Source organism: Cydia splendana, chromosome 18, assembly GCF_910591565.1.
Source record: "Cydia splendana chromosome 18, ilCydSple1.2, whole genome shotgun sequence".
NCBI lineage: Eukaryota > Metazoa > Arthropoda > Insecta > Lepidoptera > Tortricidae > Cydia > Cydia splendana.
The window spans coordinates 13,081,757-13,102,136 of record NC_085977.1 but is presented as its reverse complement, the minus strand read 5'-3'; the positions used below and the strand labels follow the sequence as shown (position 1 = coordinate 13,102,136).

Sequence of the window (20,380 nt, the reverse complement as noted above, 5' to 3'; positions counted from 1 at the left end):
CAGTTAGTCGTTCAACATTCGTTCCATTCGGTTCTCTCTTACAACACATACCTGCCACGATGACGCCATGGTGGTACTTGCGCGGCGCCTTGCCGCCGGTGGTGACGGTCACGGGGACTCCGTTGCAGATACAGTTAGTCGTTCAACATTCGTTCCATTCGGTTCTCTCTTACAACACATACCTGCCACGGTGACGCCATGGTGGTACTTGCGCGGCGCCTTGCCGCCGGTGGTGACGGTCACGGGGACTCCGTTGCAGATACAGTTAGTCGTTCAACATTCGTTCCATTCGGTTCTCTCTTACAACACATACCTGCCACGATGACGCCATGGTGGTACTTGCGCGGCGCCTTGCCGCCGGTGGTGACGGTCACGGGGACTCCGTTGCAGATACAGTTAGTCGTTCAACATTCGTTCCATTCGGTTCTCTCTTGCAACACTTACCTGCCACGGTGACGCCGTGGTGGTACTTGCGCGGCGCCTTGCCGCCGGCGGGCCAGGGGACTCCGTTGCGGATCTCCACGCGGTCGGGGACAGCATCGCGGACCTCGACCAGGCGCCATCTTTCCTCCACCTCGTACGTGGGGCTCGAACATGCCGAGCCGTTTTCGTACTCTACTAGGTCCTGTCAAATAAATCATTGGTATACAACTTAGAGCATTTAATAACTGGAGTGGCCATTAAGAGCTTACCCCTCTGCCGAAAAACCTGCACAATTGTGCAAACTTTCGTATGGACTGACATTGCTATTTGTACGTTACGTACAAATCATGTAGAAATAGCAATAATACATTTGACGTCCCCTCCCCCGCAAAAATCGGCAGACTGTTTCGTAAAGAAAATGACAGCGATGACATCTCCAGTTACTAAATGCTCTAAGGTATACAAGTAATAAGATTACAATTTATGTTTTACATAGAATAGCTGAACAGGTGCCCGATCCGGGCGGATCCCGCAGCATAAATCACATAATTTTAATTTTAAAATTATATATCCTAGCAAAATGCTTCATAAACAATTATTGTTGATACAATTTTTGTACCTTTAACCGTTTTTCTAAAAACAACAACTAATGGGACACACAAATAGGGGAATGACACACACGACAACTTATTTCTACATACTTCTAATTGTTTTCTTACCTGCATAAGCTGCATATGGTATGGGATGGGACTTGAAATTTGATAGAGAAATGAGTCGTACAATGAGGATATTATAAAATTTATTGAGGATAGTTGTAGAGTCAAGTAATAGTTTACCTGCAGTAGCGTGGTGAGCGCGTGGCGCGGCCAGGGCGGCAGCGTGACGGCGAGGCGCGCCAGCCCCAGCACGCACGACGGCTCCAGCACCGCGCCGCCGCACAACGCGCACAGCCTGCCCACCACCTGCAAGTAACATTGACATTAGAATAAATACGCAACCCAGGCCATACCTAAAGCCATACCAAGGAACGCACGATCCGAGCGTGCACGCTCGACGCTGACGTCGACCGTCATACATTTGTTTCAGGGTGGTATTCCATCTATCCATTTTCTTTGTCCAATGTGTATTGCGTCTCACGTTTTGTTTAATCAGAGTGAGACGCAATGACATTGGACAAAGAAATTTGACAGGGGGAATACCACCCTTAACCAATGCGATAGCAGCCGAGTGACACCACCGTGTGCTTCACGTGCACATTATCACCTTAGCACACAGCAGGAGCGTGTCCGCGGAGCCGGCGCTGTCCATGGCCAGCATGTGCTGCACCAGCGCTTGAGCTAGTAGAGCACACAGCGCGGGCGACACCACCGTGTGCTTGACGCGCGGCGCCGCGCCGGACGACTCGCCTTCCGAGTTGCTGCGCTTGCCGACCATCGCCATGCGCGCTTTCAGGTTGAAACGGACGCGCTGAAAGCAAATTACGGTTATTATTTATTTTATTATAAAATTTGATTCAGGCAACAAGGCCCATATTACAAACACCTTATAGATAGACTAACATACATATTTTTCATAAACTTAAAAACTAAACATTATTTAACATTATTGTCTGAACCATTTTAATTGAACCAATTTTTTAATTGGTACCTAAATGGAAACTAAATCGTCTACGCGATTTCTGGCATGGCAAGTAGACTTGATAAATGCATGTGTCCCAGAACATTTATTTTCCGTGAAGGCATAAAACATCATGAAAAGCCTAGAAAGTTGGATAACTTTATTATAAATTATCTAGATGAAGGTAAAATAAAGGTTCGCAGTTTTTAACTTTCATGTCGCGAAGCAGTGTGTCAGAGTTATAGCAAAGATAATTAAGTTGACGTTGTCTATGGTTATAGTCACCTGTTGTTCCTCTAAAGCGACCTGTATGCCACGCCGCGCAGCCTCAAACTCTTGCATTTGGTGCAGCAGCTTCTTATGCAGCTTGCGGCGATGTAGCTTGCATTCTGCGGCGCGTGGCGAAGGCGCGGGTTCGGCGCCTGTCGCGCCTGGACGCCCGCCCGTCACCCACTCCCAACGGCTGTACATAATATGCATTATATTTGAGGCCCCGCAACAATATTGTCCAGTGTGATTGACAAACGACTAACATAACGAAATCTGTAGTGGTGTTGCTTGCAAAGTTAGCGGCCTTTGGCTTGTATAGCGGTAAGATAGATTTATGTTAGTTCCGATCCGGAATCTAGTTTGCAAGTTGCAAATAACCCGACTTGTCAAACGGCTACGCAGCCTTAACAGAATATTAAACAAAAATAAATTCACACAAAATAAAAAACAAAGCAAAAATTGTTATCGGTTGGGGTTAGAAGCACATGAGTAAGATGTCCACATCGCGTGCGACACGACTCGCATCGTGACATGTGTTTAAGGGCTTATTTAGACGATGCGAGAACTCGCATGCGAGTTTCATTACATTGCGGTTTATGATCGGTCGGTTGAATTGGACGTAACCAACAGTCCGCAATGTAACTAAAATCGCATGCGAGTTCGCGCGCCGTCTAAATTAGCCCTAAGGCTAGTACGAGGGTTAGTCCGAAAGTTGTTAGCTGCTGCCAGGCAAGGGCAGCCGCCACACCGTCAAAGTGCGCAAACAGGCACTTGTGACTTGATTTATGTCTCTATCGCTCTAACATACCTGGCGTGCTTGTTGGACACGGCGGGCTGGCTGTCTAACGCCGCCGCCAGCGCGGTGAGCACGGCGGCGGTGACGGCGGGCTGCGGGCGCGGCGCGCGCAGCAACGCCAGAGCCCGAGCGGCCAGCGCGGCCGCCACGCCGCCCTCCGGGTCCGAGTGCGCGAACAGGGACTTGCGCGCCATGTACATGATGAGCACCAAACATCTGAGGGAAGATACAAGTGATATACATTTATTCTGGATGGATTTTTTAACGCTTTCAATGCTAAAGTTCATTTTTTAGCATTAGAAAAAGGCTACGCGATCTTAACGTGTATTTTAATTGTAAAAAGCAAAATAATGTAAACAATCGTATATAATTCAAAATTGTTACATATCTGCCGTGACTTATTTTTCAAAAGTGTTTTTTAATAAAAAAGACACGTCAAGATAGTTTACCTTTTTTCTAATGCTAAAAAAACGAACTATAGCGCTACGTTCGTAGGCTGATAACACGTTATTTACGCATTGTAGCGAAAAGTGCCTACGTAAAGTGAACCTGCCTAGCGGCACCATGATTGGGACGGTTGGACTGAGGGCAGCTACCCCATCTCTTGCGTCGAAAATGTTCTTATGTATGGACTAAATGTATGAAGAATATAATCTTTCATTTGTCGCTATTCTAGTGCCCTAACCTACGTTGGCATTTAAGAAGCTTTTGATCCTGGTTAGAAATGGCATTGGAATCAAAAAGATGTGTCAATTTTTTTTGTCAAAATTGATGATTATGTCGCTGACTTAACGTATAAAGATAAAGAGCTTCATGATAAGAATGTGTTTATATTTTAAACGCAACGGCTATTTATAATTATTTTAACTAGTACTTAATTGATATAAATAAAATAATTACATATATAAACTGACATCAACTATCACCGCAAAAAATTAACATAATTTTAAACCGAAAATTACAATTAATGTATTTAATATGTCTGTGTCTCACGGATGTTTTGTTATTAAAACTTAAGAGGCCGTTATCGATTTTAGTCGCAAAAATGTAAAATTGATAGATTTTGGCGAAGAATTTCTACACTTTTTGCTACCTAACAGAAATAACAAGTACTGGTTTCCATTCGCACGTCTTCCCATCTTGCACCTTTACAGATCGCTTTTTTGAAAACAGACTCACTAAATTAGTAATGATTTTTTTCTGATGAACGTTTAGGTCAACGCGCGTAAAGAACTGATTTTGTCGATCTATTTGTAAAATTCGTAAAGTTTGGACTGCTAAAAATGGTAATTTTGTATTACAAATATCCTGTACTCAAACTTTAGTAGACTACATTTTTTCAGTTTAAATGAAAATCAGACGAAATCAATTTTCTCCAGAAATTACTTTGAAACAAGTGACAATTTCTCTGAAAATCGACTTAATTTCAACGTAATTTTGATACTTAAACAATCGACAACATTTCCTGAAACTGTTCTTATACATCGTTTAGTATAATTTACTACCATTATTTTTTGATGAATTTTTAAAAACTGTCCTTTCTCGTCATAAATTACCGGTGACGCACGCTCGCGACCTCATTATTAAAAGCCAAGATGAGAAGACGTGCTAATAGAAACCAATACTTGCTATTTAGATATTACGTAACAAAAGGTGTACAATTTCAACGACCAAATCCATCAATATCACATTTCTGCTCTAAAATCGTTAACGGCCTCTTAAACTCGAGATAGAAAACCAAGAACCTATCTAACCTAACCTAACTATAAACAACCTGACGAAGTCACTTGCCTAAGTTGCATACTTCTTCGATAAAATTTAACAGATTACAATAGTAATCTAGTAGTAGTAGTAGAAGTAGTAGTAGTAGTAAAGTGTCATTCTATGGAACTTGCTAACTATGTAAACAAAAGTAACTATAGTAAATCATCAATTCATTATTCAGAGACAATTTCAATATGGCGGTTTGTTTACATGTTCCATCGTAATATTTGATCGAATTTCGGTCTTTCTAGCAAATTTGATCAAGTCATCAAATTTTATTGGTCAATGCACATTGGACAGATGGAATACAAGCCTAAGACAAATGGGTTATATTACGTAACGCTATTGACCTTGAATAGTCATTAATGTCATTGTGTTAAATATTTGATGTGATGAGTTGATGACTTGCTTGTTCACCATCTAAACGTAATATCGAGTCAGTCAAATAATTTTACAGTACATATGGTCCTATTTTCCCGCACTAGTGCGTAAAATAGCACTTTTCGTGCGTATGTCAAAAGTTTAAAGGGCCATATGTACTGTAAAACGTTGTACGATACACGTGCGAATAGGTAATTCGCAACTCGAGTCGATTTAAAACACTCCCTTCGGTTGTATTTTAATTTATCGCCACTCGTTTCGAATCTCCTCTTTTCCGCACTTGTATCATAAATAACTATTTCATCACACTCGCTCAGTAAATGTGGAATTGCACGCAGGCTTAGCGGGAGTAATAGAAAAAGCGTTTTCCCTAGGGAGTAATGAAGTTTCTAGTACCATAATTAACAGTTTTTTTTTTGTTTTTTAAATTATTTAGAACACAAAAGCTTTTATTTTATTTTTATTTTATTTTATTTATTCAAACATTTTGTCTTTATACTTCATTTTTGTATCGCAAGTGTGATAAAAAACATTGTGTGTAACTCGGGGCGTAATAATATTGCAAACTCGAGTCTATAAATCGCTCCGGCAAGCCGTCGTGATTTAACGTACTCTCGTTTGCAATATTTAACTTACGCCCCATGTTGCATAATGTACTATTTATACCTCTAAAAATCAGGTTGTTGTTTTGATGTTACTAGAGGTATTATCAATGACAAAACAATTATCACGATGACACCGCGAAGTCCATAACGGATAAAAAATAGTATCTAAATATACATACACCAACATGATTCATGGGTCATGGTCAAACAATATTTGTAGGTTTAAGCTTTGGTTTCCTAAGAAAGCGGTGCCGGCATATAGCGGCTGTCAAGTAGAGGACGCAAAAAGATGGCCGTCTTTACAGTGACATGTGGAAAGTTCCACGGCGTCATAACACCCCGTCAGCTACCAAGATCAAACGAAACGTATCCAGGAGAGAAAATGGACGACCTTGATTTAGCTTTAATAATTTACTTGGAGGATGAACTATCATCAGAAGAGGAAAATAATCGTAGTGCGGAAGATCATTTATTCAAATCTCGTGGTACAGAAGGTGCGTTTGAGATTTTAGTAAAAATGGCTTCACCGCTATCAAATAAAACGTTCACGAAACTATCGACACCGTCCAGACGGCCGTCATGCAAACCGCTCTGTAGGTGTACCCTTTTTTTGCCGACTTTTCTTCGAAACTTTTCATCGAATATTATTTCATCGACAACTATTCATCGAAACGTTAGTACAAGTAATATTGTTTGGCGTTATTTTGTTTCATATACTATTTATTTCAATTTTTCTTACTACGTAGAAATACTATTCTACGAATATTACTTGATCGCTAATTCGTTTCAAATTATTTTAATTGGCACAACTACTAAACATTGCAATTCATTTGTTCGACGTATTACTTGAATACATTTTTATATGTCGTACTACACATTTATACATTTTTCTGTTGTAAAAAATATAGATTCAGGTTAGGTTAGAACTGCGACCCCACACTGAAACGAACGGCTATCAAAGTCGGTTTAGGTTAGGTTAGAACTGCGACCCCACACAAACGAACGGCTTTCAAAGTAGGTTTAGGTTAGGTTAGAACTGCGACCCCATACAGAAACGAACGGCTTTTAAAGTAGGTTTAGGTTAGGTTAGAATTGCGACCCCACACAGAAACGAACGGCTTTCAAAGTAGGTTTAGGTTAGGTTAGAACTGCGACCCCACACAGAAACGAACGGCTTTTAAAGTAGGTTTATGTTAGGTTAGAATTGCGACCCTACACAGAAACGAACGGTTTTCAAAGTAGGTTTAGGTTAGGTTAAAACTGCGACCCCACACAGAAACGAACGTCTTTTAAAGTAGGTTTAGGTTAGGTTAGAATTGCGACCCCACACAAATGAACGGCTTTCAAAGTAGGTTTAGGTTAGGTTAGAACTGCAACCCCACACAGAAACAAACGGCTTTCAAAGTAAGTTTAGGTTAGGTTAAAACTGCGACCCCACACAGAATCGAACGGCTATCAAAGTTGGTTTAGGTTAGGTTAGAACTGCGACCCACACAGAAACGAACGGCTTTCAAAGTAGGTTTAGGTTAGGTTAGAACTGCGACCCCACACAGAAACGAACGGCTTTCAAAGTAGGTTTAGGTTAGGTTAGAACTGGGACCCTGCACATAAATGAACGGCTTAAATTATTGTTACCAACCTATTTATAATTTGCCCAAAATGAAAATGGCAGCCTTGTAAAAACAATTTTATATCTTAAACTACCCACATACCTATAATCGCGCAGAGTGGGCCGACTGACGTGACTGCTTTTAGTTTCGATAACGAAATATTACAAATTGAAATAATTTTACGCGTAATAAATTTAATTAAATACAATCCAGAATTAAATAAGAAAACCCGTAAAGAAATACCACGATATAAACTATATGCAAAATAACTCAAGTACCAATTAAAAGTCCCCGATTTAAATTTACTAGTATCGATTCTTCGACGCAATAACTTGTCGATGAAATGAAAATACTTGAAACGTTGTCTTCGAAATAACATTCGATGAAATATTTGTCGGCAATTCAAGGGTAAACCCCGCTCTGTAGGAAACCGCGCCATTTGGTTTACATAGACAACGCTCTAGTGACGTCATTCACCACTGTATTACGGCCGCTATATGTAGGCACCGCTTTCCTAGGAAACCAAAGCTTTAATCATGATGACTTTACAATTTCAACGACGAAGACTATGACTAATATACGGATACGAATGAATAAATACCCAAGTTATGTTTACTAGTTTATCATTCCGTTGATAAATTTCACAGTGATGAGTTTCTCCGGCAAAGTGGTGCTAGTGACGGGTGCGAGCTCCGGCATTGGAGCAGCCACCGCTATCCTGTTCTCTAAAGAAGGAGCCAGCGTCGCGATTGTCGGCAGAAATGAAACTAAACTCAGCAACGTTGCGCAGAAGTGCGCGCATCTGGGAGCACAGCCCCTCGTCATCAGAGCAGACGTTGCCAATGAAAAAGAAGCCAGCACCATCATCAAGAAAACGGTAGACCACTTCGGGAAGCTTGACGTTTTAGTTAACAACGCCGGAATAGCAAGGAAAGCTTCTGTTGCTGAATCAAATACTTTGCAAATATACGATGAAGTTATGAACACAAATATGCGCTCCATCGTTCAGCTGACCAGTCTGGCTGCACCGTATCTAGTGGCAACGAAGGGGAACATAGTAAACGTGTCGAGTATAGCATCAACGAAAGTTCTTGGTGAAGGTTTTATGGCGTACTGCGTGTCAAAGGCAGGTCTGGATCACTTCACTCGCTGCGCCGCCTTAGACCTGGCGGCTTCTGGCGTGAGAGTCAACAGCGTGAACCCTGGCCCGGTGAGGACGGACATTACTGAGAATGCTGGAATGGCGCCGCCTGGAGCTGGCGATATGGCATGGGAGCATGCGAAGACAATGACGCTTTTGAACAGAGTGGGGGAGCCTGAGGAAATCGCTGATGTCATCGCGTTCCTGGCCAGCGATAAAGCGAGGAGCATCACCGGTTCTACCTACGTTTCTGATAACGGGCAACTGTTGAAGTGAAGAAATGATGTAAAATTTGAGGAACTGAAATGATATTATGTTTTATAACTTAATTAAACTGAAATATGTAAGAATTTGATAGTATCCTTTCTACCGTACCTTCGTACCTAGTACTGTGGTATATAAGTGTTTTCTTGGAGTAAGAAAAAGTTTCTTATATGTTTTCCTGTAATCTAAAAATTATTTTCTGTATTTTACAGATAAGTACTACTACCCTTTCCTACAGAAAATGATGTGGGGTTTAACACAAAATATATACAACAATGTACAAATGGCGGACTTCATGCCAAATGGCATTCTCAACCAGTCAACCATAGGGCCAAACAGAGACACTTACAAAGGTTTTACTGTATTGTGTACCTGTCTAGAGCAAATAGAAGTGCGTCAGCAGCAGAAAACGCCGCTGTGAGTGTGCCAGCCAGGCTAGTGCCCCACAATTGTACCACTCACAGTACAAACAGCAACACGGTGGACCTTATGCCTTTTGTAACAAGGTTTACCGATGGACAGATAACAGCGTGGGCGATGGTACCTGCCCCGAAATTGTACTACCCACATACTCCCATAATACACACCACTTGTCATACCAAAAAAAATAAAAGCGTTACAAAGAAGCGTTGGTAGCCTAACGGTAAGAGCGTGCGACTTACAATCCGGAGGTCGCGGGTTCGAACCCCAACTCGTACCAATGAGTTTTTCGGAACTTATGTACGAAATATTACCATTTGATACTTACTCGTCGCTTTTCGGTGAAGGAAAACATCGTGAGGAAACTGGACTAATCCCAATAAGGTCTAGTTTAGCCTCTGGGTTGGAAGCTCAGATGGCAGTCGCTTTAGTAAAATCTAGTGCCTACGCCAATTCTTGGGATTAGTTGCCAAGCGGACCCCAGGCTCCCATGAGCCGTGGCAAAATCCGGGACAACGTGAGGAAGGACTACTTGAGTCATTATGTACCTGTCTAAAGCGGCTGGCGGCACATCGGCAGCGGAAAACGCCGTAGTAAGTGTATCAGCCAAGTGTGAGCCCCACCAATCCTGTCCCCCACACAGCCGCGCCAGTAGAGTGGCTAGCGCAGCCGCACCTCGGCCGCCCCACTCCCATAATACACCATACTACTTGTGTCATTACGTACCTGTCTAAAGCGGCTGGCGGCGCATCGGCGGCGGAAAATGCCGTGGTAAGTGTATCAGCCAAGTGTGAACCCCACCAATCCTGTCCCCCGCACAGCCGCGCCAGTAGAGTGGCTAGCGCAGCCGCACCTCGGCCGCCCCACTCCCATAATACACCATACTACTTGTGTCATTACGTACCTGTCTAAAGCGGCTGGCGGCGCATCGGCGGCGGAAAACGCCGTAGTAAGTGTATCAGCCAAGTGTGAGCCCCACCAATCCTGTCCCCCACACAGCCGCGCCAGTAGAGTGGCTAGCGCAGCCGCACCTCGGCCGCCCCACTCCCATAATACACCATTTACTTGAGTCATTACGTACCTGTCTAAAGCGGCTGGCGGCGCATCGGCGGCGGAAAATGCCGTGGTAAGTGTATCAGCCAAGTGTGAGCCCCACCAATCCTGTGCTCCACACAGCCGCGCCAGCAAAGTGGCCAGGGCAGCCGCACCTCGGCCGCCCCACTCCCATAATACACCATTTACTTGTGTCATTACGTACCTGTCTAAAGCGGCTGGCGGCGCATCGGCGGCGGAAAATGCCGTAGTAAGTGTATCAGCCAAGTGTGAGCCCCACCAATCCTGTCCCCCACACAGCCGCGCCAGTAGAGTGGCTAGCGCAGCCGCACCTCGGCCGCCCCACTCCCATAGTAAACCGGATACCACTTGACACCACTCGAGGCTAACTTCTTGGTGTTGCTGGAAGAAAAACAACGATGAAACCTAGCTGTTTGGCTCTCTGTATTACATATATAACTATAACGAGTATACCATTGATAGATGTTGGTTCTCCGAATAAATAAGGTTTACATTTGCTCGCTCATTTCAATAATGTTGGCGTATATGTGAGGTTTTTGTAAATGAAAAATGACAGTTCAAATATTTAAGAAACAAATAGAGTGATTCTTGAGGAAGGTTTAAGTGTATAATTTGTTAAGGTTTTGTGTAACCCGTGCGAAGCCGGAGCGGGTCGCTAGTCTCGATTTTTTTTAACGAAGTTCTAAATCATATTCTTTAGCATCAAAAACAGCATCCTTTCTACATCGTTCAACTAAGCTTACATTTGTATGTAATATAATAATTATAAAACGTATATTTACTAACCACATCATCGACTTGGAAGAAGAAATACAGCAGTGTATCAACTATATTCTCGCTTATAACTCTCAACTTATCCGTCGAGGCTCTCTCCAGCAACGCTTCCGGTGTAACTTGGCCTTTATTGATCTGGTCCAGCACGTGCTCATTACATTCAGATTTATTCTGAAGCCTTTTGACAATGTTGGTGCATGTGTGTAGCTGTTGTTGTAGTTCTATGCACTCCTGGTATGCGGTTAGGACTTTGGGGTCGGATTCGTTGGGTAGGTTGAGGTAGGCCATCATGTGGGCTGCGTTGCCGTTGTATAGTTCTAAGTAGGGATTCAGGAGGTCCATTAATTTTCCGGTCGCTAGCCTGTTGAGAGAAGAAAGATATAAAAGTATGTTATTTATAAATTTAGAAAGTAAATACTTGTGACTGGCAAAGGTCTTACGACAAAAAAATGCCTTTTTGATGAAAAACGGCATAAATAGTGAAAGAGAATCCACAAGACCAGACTAATGTCTCTCGGTGGCGTTGTTTCAAAAAACATATTGAATTATATTAAACAATATATGAATTCAATTAACCTTTTCGACGCCGTGTCAAACACAAAAGCTGTCACGCGGATCCACGTCACCGAAGTGTTAAAACTGAAATTGAACTTTATGCATATGCACGTAGGTCTATGTTGCTCTGTGGTCTGTGACCGATTAATCAGTCTTTCGCGTTGAACCTGCGGTGCGGATATATCGGTCATTGGCGTCCAAAAGGTTAAGCACCTTTTCCCTAAGGATATTTAACGCCCCACCACTGTAATCTAGTATGTCTATACTAAACAATGCTTTTTTTTTCTTACCTAAAACGACATGTTAAATCCTGGTGCAGCGCATTCAGAGAATTAATAGACGCGTTTACGTTGGCAATCTCGGCCACCTCGCCGTAGAACCAGCCCAGCGGAATCTTGCATTTCATGGCTGACATGCCGTACCGGCCTATCGTCGTGATCTGGAAAATTTATTCGATTAATATTCATTGGCCCAGGACTGTCTCATTTCAAACACACTTAATCAATACTGTCTGTGTCATACGCTAGTACTAGCACCCAAAAGGAAGAGATGAGTATAATTTTCTTGGTTCTTTCTGACTGACAAGTAGTGTTTGCCAGACTATATGGGTGCAAATCGTCAAGCGAAGGTAACTTCTACTTGTACTTCTAAAATTTTGGGAAGTTATAATGATTTTTATATGAATTAGGATTTGCTCTTTGGTTGCCGTACGCTGCGTACAGCGTCACGTCTTGTAAAAATGTTGCTATGCTACTATATGTGACATTACCCGCAACCACATACAAAACATCCTCCAGACTTAGCATAGTCGCGCTACCCCCTCTGCCAAGCATACGGTATTTTTACTCCATGTTCGAGTCGAAAGTGTCTTTGTGTGACGTCCGTGAACTCGTTCGTCTTTTGAATCTCTTCGCTTCGCTCACCTCGTCCCGCGCACCCCCGCATTTTTGGCATCATCGGTTGCATGAAATAATTGCTCTAAACTCGGTCTAGATGATTCCTAGTCTATGCCCGCAACATATGGTGAGAACTGTTTTATTTCTAATGAATGCATTAATTTTAAGTACCGTCACCAACAATGCGATTTATTCATTGTTGGTGACTTATAATGTTAGCATATAGCAATAACGACGTAACGAAAACATTTTACAACTTAGACACTCCTGGACGATGTGCATTTCGAAGTAGTGCTCATGTATGACCAGTTAAACCTACCTACTATCGATCGAGTTGAAGCTTGCGTATGACTGGATTAAAGCAACACATACGACTGCGAAATTAGCAATTGAGGTAAATATGTTCTCACCTTCATGTACCGACAAAGCGGCGGTGGCTGAATGTCGGTGAGCACGAGATGCTTCGTCGCGATGTCGGTGGCGAACGCTAGCTTCACGCAATCTGTCTCTTCACTGCACACCCAGATGTCAATGCACAGTGTAACCAGGTCCGAGCACGATGGGATTATCTGCAAACCAAGTAGTATTACGAAATAAATTATGACTGATTGACTGACTAGTAAATTAATAATCATTACACTTTATAAAACAAAGTCCCCCGCCGCGTCTGTTTGTATGTATGTATGTTTGGGATAGGTTCAAAAACTTCTGAACAGGTTTTGATGCGGTTTTCACCTATCAATGCACAGTGTAACCTCGGTGTGTCGGTCACTAGACGCCCTACAGCGCACTCTCTCGCTCCCGTCGCGTTAGACAGGGACAACTCACCACGTCAGTGAGGCGCACCACGTGCCCCAGGTCCAGCACGATGTATCGCCGGGCGCCGCTGTGCATGCGCTCCACTACCAGCGTGTGTCGGTCACTAGCCGCCCTACTCCACACTCTCTCGCTCCCGTCGCGTTAGACAGGGACAACTCACCACGTCTGTGAGGCGCACCGCGTGCCCCAGGTCCAGCACGATGTATCGCCGGGCGCCGCTGTGCATGCGCTCCACTACCAGCGTGTGTCGGTCACTAGCCGCCCTACACCGCACTCTCTCGCTCCCGTCGCGTTAGACAGGGCCAACTCACCACGTCTGTGAGGCGCACCGCGTGCCCCAGGTCCAGCACGATGTATCGCCGGGCGCCGCTGTGCATGCGCTCCACTACCAGCGTGTGTTGCGGCACGCGGGTCACTAGCTGCGCCCACGGTATGCCGCATTGCTCTTGCTCCTGTTCAAAAAGAGAACGATCATATCACTACTTTTATACACTAAATATATGCTTTAAGCTGAAGCAGCCCTATGACTCCTCTAACTACCTTGGGATATGCAGGAAGCACCATCTTATTCCACTAAATAAACGGCGAGAGATTGCTGATATTGCATATATGCTAAGTATCACCAGTGGGTATATTGATTGCCCTGAACTGCTATTTAAACTTTCATTTAATACGCCCGCCCGATCTAAACGTTACGCTCCCCCCATCTCGCTCAAACGTACTTCATCCAATTACAGACAAAATAGTTTTTTGTGTCATGCTAGTCGTAATTTAAATATTCTATCCAGAGATTTGGACATTGATGTATTTAATAGTTCCATTCCTTCAGTGAAGCGAAAATTAGCAAATCTATTTTTTAACCCACTTTAATCCCGATTGTTTTGTTTTCACATTCAAGTACCAGGTTTGTGATTTGTCTGGGTGCTTAAGTATCTATTACGTATCCTCTATTTTTACTGTTTGTATTGTTAGCAGTCCATCCTAGACAAGTTATGTGTTCTATAAATTAAGTGTCTTTATTTTTTGATATTTTGTAAATGTATAAAACGTGATAGCATGTGTGAAATTGCGCGCAAAATTTGATATATTGTCTACTTCATTTCTATCTGTGAGTACCTGTAATTGGCTTTGTATTGTTGCCTAAATCTATAGAATGTTTTTGCAGCTGTTGGTACTCCTTACAAGGTAAAATAAAATAAATAAAATAAATAAATAACAACCTAAACTCAGATCAATATAAGAAATTCGAATAAATTGCAGAAAGAGATTAACTAAAACGCGTTGTTTATTGTAACTTGATCTAAGTCTGCAGTAAACAATTAGAGACGTTTAGCAATACTTTTAGAGACGCAGATTTCAACTCCAAAATCGGGAATAAAATTGAACGTGTCATAAAGTTCTGCTGATCGCTACGGAACAGCCAAATATTTTTACCCAATTTCAAGGAGGGTCGCATAGCAAAAGGTGTTCCGTATGACATATTTACCTCGCAGGTAACTTAACTTTGTAAAAACACGCTACATGGCATTGTGAGAATGGTAGAACGTAGAAAAAACATACCTGGAAGAACTTCTCCTCTGTAAACTCTAATTTCTCCTGCGGATCGCATTCCATGAGGGAGCTTTCCACGTCCTCCAGCGAGTCTGGGTCTTGCGACATCTGTTTCATCTGTCCTTCCTTTACGACGCTCCATAGCTGAGGGGTAACAAATATCTTTAGTTCTAGTTACGCAAACTAAAATAACCCCTTCCAATTACACAAACTAAAAATATCCCCCTCAACTTCGAGGGGTAGAAATTTGCCATCCAATAAAATTACCTAGATGATGTAGAATATAGAATTGAATTCTGATTTTATATGACTCGATATCGAGTTGTTGGGACGCGCGTGACCGAGCCTTGTATGTTGTTGTTCGCGCAAAGCCATAATTCAATACAATCCGGCCCGAAATGAAAACAAAGGACTGGCTGTGGCTTTCGGGTCGAAAAGATGGGTTAAACCAGGTTTGTAATATAACTGATATCAGATTGGTACCTTCCGTAGATTCCAGTTTCGTCCCGTCTGAGGCCGCGTGATAACTCACGTGTAACGGCATTGCTTCGCTGAGGCCGGCTCCAAACATACCCACGTTATTTTATACCCACCGGGGTTTTAATATAACTAATATGAGATTTGTACCTGGTTAGGGTCGCCAGGCAACGTCGACACAACAGCTGGATGGTGTCGGCCTCCCGTGGACTCCAGCTTGGTCCCGTCTGAGGCCGCGTGACAGCTCACGTGTAGAGGCATCGCTTCGCTGAGGCCGGCTCCGAATACTCCCACTCCGTTGTTTTGCGCCCACCAGGCTTGGGGCGCGGGTGTGGATTTCGTTTCTACAAGGTTCCAGGTTATGTCAGAATGTAGGTAAAATACAGAACTCTAGCTAGGACAATCTTAGTCGACTTAGAACGCGAATCGCGAGCGGAAATTGCGTTAAGATGTAGTGCATAATTATTTTCCATCGTATTTTCACAGAAACGTACGAACGTGTCTTACTATTTCAGTTAGTCTCGGTACAAAAAGTATTGAGGTTGACTGAAGTAGCATGACAAATACGAACATTTCCGAGAAAATACGACGGAAAACAATTATGCACTACATCTGTATGGACTTACACAAACCAATGTGAAGTCGTTTATGGTGAAGTTTCCAATCGTCTTGGAACAAAGAACCGCCTATAATCATTACAAGGCGCGAAACCGCACTGGGAAAATGTGGATATCGGCCTCGCGATAAGCTTCGCGCTCGATTCGTCAGGGGCAGGTTTAATAATAAATTTTACTAAGAAGCTTTAATGCTTGTACACACCGGCTGCGTGTGCGTGACGTGCACGTGTGCGTGACGTGCACGTGCGCGTGCGGTGTTGTAGTTTACAGATCCTTATGAGAGACGGCATACCCCTTGCGTGACGTGTGCGGCTCCAACATTTTAACGCACACGCACGTATACGTCACGCACACGCAAGCCGGTGTGCACAGGCCTTTAGATTTAGACCAAGCTAAGTTGACAGCATTTTGATAGCCGAGTCTGTGCAAGTGTTATTTTAAACGTCAAACTTCTATGAAATTATGATGTTTAAATAATTTGCATAGTCTGGGCTATCAAAATCGCTGGCAACTTAAGGCTTCGTCACACAGGCGCGTTTTCCGGGCGGGGCGTGAGCGGGGCGCGCCGCTCTTACATATAAAACGCTCACGCCCCGCCCGGAAAACGCGCCTGTGTGACGGAACCTTTAGCTTAGTCTAACTCTAACGATATTTACGACGTGATCTTCGTTTAACAATCTTACGACATTTTAACGATTTGTTAGACAATTTTCACAAAAGCATATTTTCCGAGTAGCGAATTTTCACATCGCATTTTATCACGATCGCAAATTTCATTAATCGTCTTTTTTAATTCAGCGATTTTTCATGTAGCGTTTTTTAATGCTCGTATATTTTACCAGTTGATCATTATATCACAAGCAAATATTTCCAGTACCTTTTTCTTTCGAAACTTAAATTGCCATACTGAATTTTTTAGTATTAGTAAAGAGTCTAACGTACGAAACTTTCTTTACAAAAAATATTTCCTTTACAACTTAACTAGACGGAGCCCCGCTCCTATTTCTGGGCGGTTTGCCCTTCGGGCATCTGAAGCTACCTAACGAACCTAACCTACCTATTGATTTAGTTTAGTGTGACGTTCGTGAAAATAGTACACTTTGTGGGGAAAAGCCTAGGTAGATAGATACTGGAAATATTTGCTTGTGATATAATGATCAACTGGTAAAAATATACGAGCATTGAAAAACGCTACATGAAAAATCGCTGCATTAAAAAAGACGATTAATCAAATTTGCGATCGTGATAAAATGCGATGTGAAAATTCGCTACTCGGAAAATATGCTTTTGTGAAAATTGTCTAACAAGTCATTTTAACGTCGAGCAGAATCATTTTTCTTCTACGTCGATGAAAATATTACTAGATGAGCTTCAAGTTGCCATAATAATAAAAAAAAATCAACGTAGGTTTTTGAAAGTTTCCTTTATTTAAATATTTCACGACACCAACTAATGATTGATCTGTGATTTCATGCCAGAAGATTGTATGATTGTCATGCAAACGAATTGTTTGTATGTGAATTTTGAAAGCAGCCATATGAATTATGCAAACGAGAAATGAAAAAGATGTAACGAAACTAGCATGCTCTTAAATGTTGTAAGATGCAAAATATTTGTTCGAAATTTTCGAAGTTTCGAAGTTAACTACATGAAATAATGTCCATAGCAAATCTTGTGACTTATATCAAAATGACTTAGTCCTCTAAGTTTGGTTCTATTGTATTATAAATAAAATTCGTCTCCATTTTACCTGGACTGAAACCATTTTCATATGCATTGAGACAAATGTTAATGTATAAATAACATCGCTAATAGGGTAATTCGCCAGTAAGCTAGTTATTGAAGGCTGGCCAGTTATTGAAACCTTATACTAAAATGAATTATAGGTGAATAGAACTCATTTTCAGTTTAGGGTGGCCAGTTATTGGCCGGTGGCCAGTTACTGGCGAATAACCCTAAATGAAACAAAAAATAGAAACATAAAACGACACGCTTATAAAGACACCGACATTTGAGGGGTATAAAAGCATGTCAATCCTCCAGAGGAGTTTTTGCTTTTATGCCGCTCAGTTATCGTATGAGTGACACAGAATACAATGAGTGAGTGAGGGTGGTATTCCGCCTATCCAATTTCTTTGTCCAATGTGTGTTGCGTCTCACATTTTGCTTTAATGAGAGAGTGACAGGCACTGACATTGGACAAATAAATTGGACAGGTGGGCTTATAAAGACACCGACATTTGAGGGGTATAAAAGCAAGTCAATCCTTCAGAGGAGTTGTTGCTTTTATGCCGCTCAGTTATTGTACGAGTGTCACAGAATACAATGAGTGAGTGAGATGGAAAAGATGTATTAACAGCGGATGGAATGTTAAAGATAAATAATGGACATAAGCAGTGAGACGAAAACCCGACGAAAGGTCAGCTGTTCAGTACAATATTTTGCTATAGTTTTAAAATTCACGAATAGGGAATATTACGCAAACCTCTGCGTAGAGGGCGTCACTAACTCAATCACATGGCCTACCGGGAAACACGACAATCGAAAGTTCGGTTTCTGCCTCTCTATCACTCTTGCTTATTCGATCGATAGAGGCAGATAACGAAATTTCGATTTTCGCGCTTCGCTTTGATGCATCAATGTCATAGTGAAAACTTGTAAAAAGACTGTTTAAGGTGATTATGTATAAGTTACTCTATGGTTTACTAAACAAATTATTGCTGCACTCTGGCGGCAGAACATTGCAGTAATACTCCCTATTAATTTTTTTTTGTGTTTTTCACGCCAGATTTATTTATCGGATGCACAGACAAAACATCCTCCAGACTTAGCATAGTCGCGCTACCCCCTCTGCCACGCATACGGTAATTTTACTCCATGTTCGAGTCGAAAGTGTCTTTGTGTGACGTCCCTGTCTTTGAACGGACCAATCACGGCACGGGATTTCGCTCACCTCGTCCCGCGCACCCCCGCATTTTTGGCATCATCGGTTGCATGAAATAATTGCTCTAAACTCGGTCTAGAGGATTCCTAGCCTATGATCGGATGTAAATTCTTTCACTTGAAACCTATTTGTGTACTTGTAACCTAATTCCGATTCGAATAACCAAAATAAACAATCGAATACCGACACTGCGACGAGTTGGGCCGGAATATTTGGAATCGGATGTAGCGTAACAATAAACGATTTATGTACAGTCTGATGTAGAAATAGCTACGCGAATAAAGTGGTCATGGTAGGTTTTTGTACACTATGTACCACTGTTAACCCGTTCGTTTAAAAAAATATACGCATCGAAAAATTACGCAGGAAATTTACGGTGGTATTTCCACCTATCCAATATTTGATCGAATTTGTATTTGCGTCTCACATTTTACTTAATGAGAGAGTGAGGCGCAATGTACATTTGATCAACTATTGGACAGGTGGAATACCAACCTAAGTTACGAGGGAATAGAATATCTTGTCCCAAGCACTTTTACTATATCTTAGCGCCTGTAAACAACGCATCAATTTATTTGTAAAGTCCACTATGCATCAGACAACCCGATTTCAAATACAGTGTTAAAAAAGTATGCAAGAATACAAATTCTATTCGTAAAACCGTGTGTAATAGGCGACTTGAGACGCTTAAGACGCTTGAAACTCCAGATGAGTCAGGCGTTCAGGAACCTGATACTGAAGACCTCATTAATGTGCCACGAACACATTTTTTGCGAATGGCTCGCTCACTAGCGAGTAATTGCTTGAGTGAGAGCACATAGAATGAGCCGCCAAGCGAAGATACTGCCGCGCGAAGTAACTTGGTCAGTGAAGCCATGCCTCGTCCGAGGGATCGAGGCCGCGCGCGCGTTAACCTCGGGCGAGGCAGCAATTTCTTGCGAGGCAGTCTATTCTACGTGGTCCCCAATGGCGCGCTAGCAGCACATTCGCCAGGTTACTATTAACGTAACACTTTTAACTGACCATTTGTACCCTATGTCCTGGCAATAAGATCTACGAATTGCCAGTTAACAGTGCGTGCATGAACAGCTGACCAGATGACAAGCCTGACATCGCGTGATACGAACATACCCGGAATCTGCGGTAGGTTGAGCAGGTCCTTTAGCTGCGAGTCGGCTTTGGCGGCGGGCGGAGGCGGCAAGTCGCCTGCCAGCGGAAGCGGGGATCAGTGGGGTAGAGGGGGTTAGCCGGTTGCGAATCGTAGCCCATTCAGCTGTTTTATTTACTCGTACTTAGGGCTGATTTAGACGGCGCGCGAACTCGCACGCGATTTTATAGTTTGTCAAGGGACTATCTCGTTTCAATCATAGACAGAGATAATC

General features: G+C 42.6%; 2 protein-coding genes across 2 annotated transcripts in view; one reads left to right on the top strand and one right to left on the bottom strand.

Moving 5' to 3' along the window:
* Positions 1-20,380, bottom strand: part of LOC134799705 (baculoviral IAP repeat-containing protein 6) — a 78,585-nt gene that overhangs the window by 41,674 nt on the left and 16,531 nt on the right. Inside the window, exons 10-22 of the mRNA XM_063772141.1 lie at positions 20,130-20,204; positions 15,588-15,781; positions 14,970-15,104; positions 13,721-13,861; positions 13,001-13,159; positions 11,985-12,133; positions 11,152-11,500; positions 10,550-10,746; positions 3,119-3,322; positions 2,326-2,503; positions 1,687-1,890; positions 1,260-1,385; positions 445-625 (exon numbers count right to left, since the gene is read on the bottom strand). Of these exons, the coding sequence (XP_063628211.1) occupies positions 445-625; positions 1,260-1,385; positions 1,687-1,890; positions 2,326-2,503; positions 3,119-3,322; positions 10,550-10,746; positions 11,152-11,500; positions 11,985-12,133; positions 13,001-13,159; positions 13,721-13,861; positions 14,970-15,104; positions 15,588-15,781; positions 20,130-20,204 (2,292 nt within the window). The remainder of the gene's footprint in view (positions 1-444; positions 626-1,259; positions 1,386-1,686; positions 1,891-2,325; positions 2,504-3,118; positions 3,323-10,549; positions 10,747-11,151; positions 11,501-11,984; positions 12,134-13,000; positions 13,160-13,720; positions 13,862-14,969; positions 15,105-15,587; positions 15,782-20,129; positions 20,205-20,380) is intronic.
* On the top strand, positions 8,074-8,957 carry LOC134799131 (3-oxoacyl-[acyl-carrier-protein] reductase FabG-like). Its single transcript, XM_063771535.1, has one exon. It carries the CDS (start codon positions 8,116-8,118, stop codon positions 8,881-8,883), a length of 768 nt encoding a protein of 255 aa, XP_063627605.1. The 5' UTR covers positions 8,074-8,115; the 3' UTR covers positions 8,884-8,957.